Source organism: Crocuta crocuta, unplaced genomic scaffold (genome assembly GCF_008692635.1).
Source record: "Crocuta crocuta isolate KB4526 unplaced genomic scaffold, BGI_CrCroc_1.0 scaffold541, whole genome shotgun sequence".
In the NCBI taxonomy this organism is placed as follows: domain Eukaryota; kingdom Metazoa; phylum Chordata; class Mammalia; order Carnivora; family Hyaenidae; genus Crocuta; species Crocuta crocuta.
This window is the reverse complement of record NW_027531901.1, coordinates 1,232,588-1,236,498: the sequence shown is the minus strand read 5'-3', so window position 1 is coordinate 1,236,498 and position 3,911 is coordinate 1,232,588. Positions and strand designations below refer to the sequence as shown.

Below are 3,911 nucleotides of genomic sequence, written 5' to 3'. Positions count from 1 at the left end.
CAGATCACAGGCCACAGAAGAGGCCACGCAAAACCGGGACCAGGGACGTGGCTGCTCTGTCAGCGGGCCTGACACCCCGGGGAACGGCGCCCCTCTCCACCCCGCCGGGTCCTCAGCCTCAGCCCCGCCGTGAGGTCCCGTGTCGGCGGCCCCCGTGGCTCGGACGGTGAGGCAGGGTGGTTGCCTCCCGGGGCCGGTTACCCGACCATCACCGAACCCGACCATCAGCGAGAGAGCCGCCTGCCGTGCGGGCGCCCTGGAGCCACCGCACCCAGGTCCGGCCTCACCGAGGTCGCGGCGTCAGAGCTGAGATGAGGAGGAGAGCCTGAGGGAGGCCATCGGCGCCCTCCCTGGGGGGTGGGGGGCGGCGGGCTGGTCGGGGAGGGCCGGCTGAGCTGCTGCTTTGTAATCCCCAATAACTGTGGTTTGATTCTGCAGGTATGTATCAGAAAATATAAAACTAGGCAATTTGTCGGCTCTTCGAACTTTCAGAGTCCTGAGAGCTCTAAAAACTATTTCGGTTATCCCAGGTAAGATGCCCGGATTCGCCTCTCAGATCTCAGCTACAGTGACTCTCTCTCTGTCTCCCTCCCCGCCCCCAACCGTGTGTCTGCCGTTGGCGTGTCGTCACTGTCTGGTGTGTGACTCCCCCTGTTACAGATACACAACTGAATTTGTGGACCTGGGCAATGTCTCAGCTTTACGTACCTTCCGAGTCCTCCGGGCCCTGAAAACTATATCAGTCATTTCAGGTGAAAATCAGGTTAAACGCCAAGGCTGGAGGGACACATGGGGGCCTTCCCTGCCACCTGGGAGCCACGGCCGCCGTCGGGAAGGCCTCTCCGAACGTGCCTGTCACCAGAATACCTTTCCCAGAGCTCGGGTGTGGGGGCTGGCGGCGGCGGACACGGCTGCCCCCTCAAAGCCTCACGCGGGGCCTCGGGGCTTCCCGCCCCAGCAGAGCCCACCGTCACGGATGCCGGGGGGGCACACAGCACCCGCGTACGTCCGGGGTTGAACCCAAATTCTTCCCAAGATAGCGATGTCGTTCCCAAACCGACCTCGGCGCTCTGAATAGCTAAGAGCTTGTATATGAATTGCTTCCGCCTGAAGCATCGTCCTCCAATAAGGAAGCCAAAAACCTGGGCTTGAGGAGAACCACACACGCAGCAGAAAGGGAAAACTCGAGGCTGAGTGCCCCGTCTGGTGACAAGTAGCCGCCGCCGCCGCCCCCGTTTGCGAGGCAGAGCGTACTCTGTGGACAGGCGTCCCCCGGCCTTGGTGTCTAACAGCCCTCGCTGCATGGTGCGGTAGAGGTTAGCAAACCGTGCATGGTAGCCTCAGGACGAAATTCTCCTTGACAGATGTTGGCAATTGTACTGGGAACTCTAAGCCCGGGTGGCCTCTCTGGAAAGCCAGTCCCCATCCATCCAGGAAAGCTCTCAAGGCTTCTGATGAATTTCACAGCCCAGGGGCAGCGCCCAGAGGTTCCCTCCAGGGCCTTTTCTGCGCTGGAGAAGGCACTTGAAGAAGGCAGCTGGAGAGACGGGTTGGGGCCCCTGGTCTGGGAGGGGTCGGAGCTGAGGGTAGGAGTAGGTGAACCAGGTGGTGGCATCCGTTGCTGATTTGGAAAGCCACACGGCCTGTGCCCTTGACCTGGACCCATGGAGCTGCCGCTGCCCCGGGGAGGCAGGGACCCTGCTCTGAGCTCCCTGGAGGACTTCATGTTCTCCCTCGATGGGGCTAATCATCTTCTGAGAGGACCCCCCACTTGTGCTGGGTTCAGACTGAGCCTCTGAGCCCCACGGGAGGTGCACAGGGCCGCCTGTCGCCAGCCTCCCTCGAGAGGCCGAGACTCCTGCCGAGAGCCAGTAGCAGGTGAGGCAGCCTGGCCTCGGCGCACGCAGCCACCTCCACTGACACAGGCATTGTCGTTGACCTTGGCGCGCAGCCACGTCAGGAGCCTGGGGTCCCAGGGACACCTCCCATCATACACCCACGAGATCTGAGCAGCACACTGGCCACAGCTTGAGAAGAGGCACGTTCTGGGCTGTTTTATGAGAAAGCCTAGCAGGGGACAATAGTTCTCAGCCCTGGGGAAACGGGGGGGCGGGGGGGGCGGGCACCAGCCCCCGCCCCGCCCAAGCTTCCGGCAACCCAGTGAGGCAGCAGGCAGCAGACTCCGAAAGTGGTCCTTAGGAAGATACTGTGGTCAGCATTATGGAAGTCCCCCTGGAGGAGGGGTCCCCTGAGCTGAGGCTTAAAGAGGCTTGGCCCTCTCCAGACCTCGGTCTCCTCCCCTACAAAACGGGAATGAAACCAGAACGGCTGGGGCTCTTCGCCCAGCCTGTTAGAACCTCAGTGGCAGGACTTTCCCAGCGGATCCCTGGGACCCTTCCCTTCCTGGGTCTTTTCAGAAAGAACTCCATTGCCCCAGTGGACGAATTCTTGCCGGAAGGGAAGTTCATCAATTTGAGAACTATTCAAAAGATTGGATTCTGTGCTCACCAACTGATTGTCCCCACGGACACTGAGTCCACAGACCAGGAGGTGCCGTGCGGACCCTGGAGTAGAGGTGGGGTCCACTCTAGGGGTGCAGGTTGCTGCCCACCGCCTCTTGCTCGGTGCCCCCCGCCCCCCCCCGACATAGAGTATGGGCAGGGCCCGCAGGCCGGGTGAGCAGAACCAGCATGCGCCCCCTGAGGGGTCTGCTAGAGACCAGGGGCGCTGGGCGACAGAATGGGACCCGCCCCCGCCACTCCCAGCCGGCCCTGCGAGGTCCGCGCCTGCCCGGGCCAGTTGCCAGCATCTGCCAGGATGATTTCCACAGAGCACGCCAGGTGCCTCTGGGCCGTGCCAGGCAGCAGTGCCAGGGGCACAGGGGAGGGCTTCCCCTCCCACCTCCTGCTTGCCCCTCGCTGCCTCCCTGCTCGAGGTCATGGGCACAGCAGCTGTGGGCACGGCCAGCCTACCATGGGTGCTCCTAACACATTAACCGGCTGAACGGTGGAGGGAGGGATGGATGGATGGATGGATGGATGGATGGATGGATGGATGGATGGGTGGATGGATGGATGGGTGGATGGATGGATGGGTGGATGGATGGGTGGATGGAGCTTAATCTGAGATCTGGCCGCTTTGATGGGGGGTGGGGAGTGGGGCGGGGGAGGCAGGGCCCTGCTGCCGGCAGAGAAGCCCCCTCGCTCCGGAGGCTTGGCTCGAACTTGCCGTAGGACAGTAGCTCAGTGTCAGACCAAAGGCGGCTACACGTGCTTCTCTGCCCCCTGCTGTGCGGTGCTGGCTTCTGCGGGGAGCGGGGCCGTGCAACTAACACGCCACGGCCTCCTGCTTTCGGGGGATGGGATGGATGAGAGGGTCCCAGAGCGCAGGGGCAGGGGAGGGAAATGCAAATGCGGTCAGCCCCTCCCCTGCCCCTGAACCTGCCCTTTCCCATAGGTGGGGCCCTGGCCGGGACAGACCCCTTAGGGCCTCGCCAGACCTCCTAACAGCCCCCCATCCGCCACGCACCCCCCACACCCCTCTACCACGAGTGGCCTGTGCCTCTCCACCTCAAGGACCAGGGCCGGCGCCCTTCCGCTGCCCTGGAATGGGCCTGGACCTCGGTGCCCTTCCCGCGGGGCACATTTAAAGGACGAGGCCTGGCCCACCTTGGGACCAGCCAGATGGGGACAGGCTTCCTTCCTCAAGAAACCAGCACTTCCCGCACCCATTTCATGTATGGGGCTAGTGGAGAGCACAGAGGCCAGGGCCCTTCTGAAAATACGAGGCCACACTGGACCTCTGCCCTGCGAGGGTCAGGACAGAATCCCAGTGATGGAGGAAAGGGGGTCTTTGGGTCTGGAAAGCCCGAAAGAGGCCTCCTCCCCCTGCCCCCCCCCAGGAAGGCCCCC

General features: G+C 62.9%; 1 protein-coding gene across 1 annotated transcript in view; it reads left to right on the top strand.

Annotated features, from left to right (window-relative positions):
* The window catches only part of SCN5A (sodium voltage-gated channel alpha subunit 5), a 70,010-nt gene that overhangs the window by 13,902 nt on the left and 52,197 nt on the right, over positions 1-3,911 (top strand). The window contains exon 5 of the mRNA XM_077774014.1: positions 439-530. Within this exon, the coding sequence (XP_077630140.1) occupies positions 439-530 (92 nt within the window). The remainder of the gene's footprint in view (positions 1-438; positions 531-3,911) is intronic.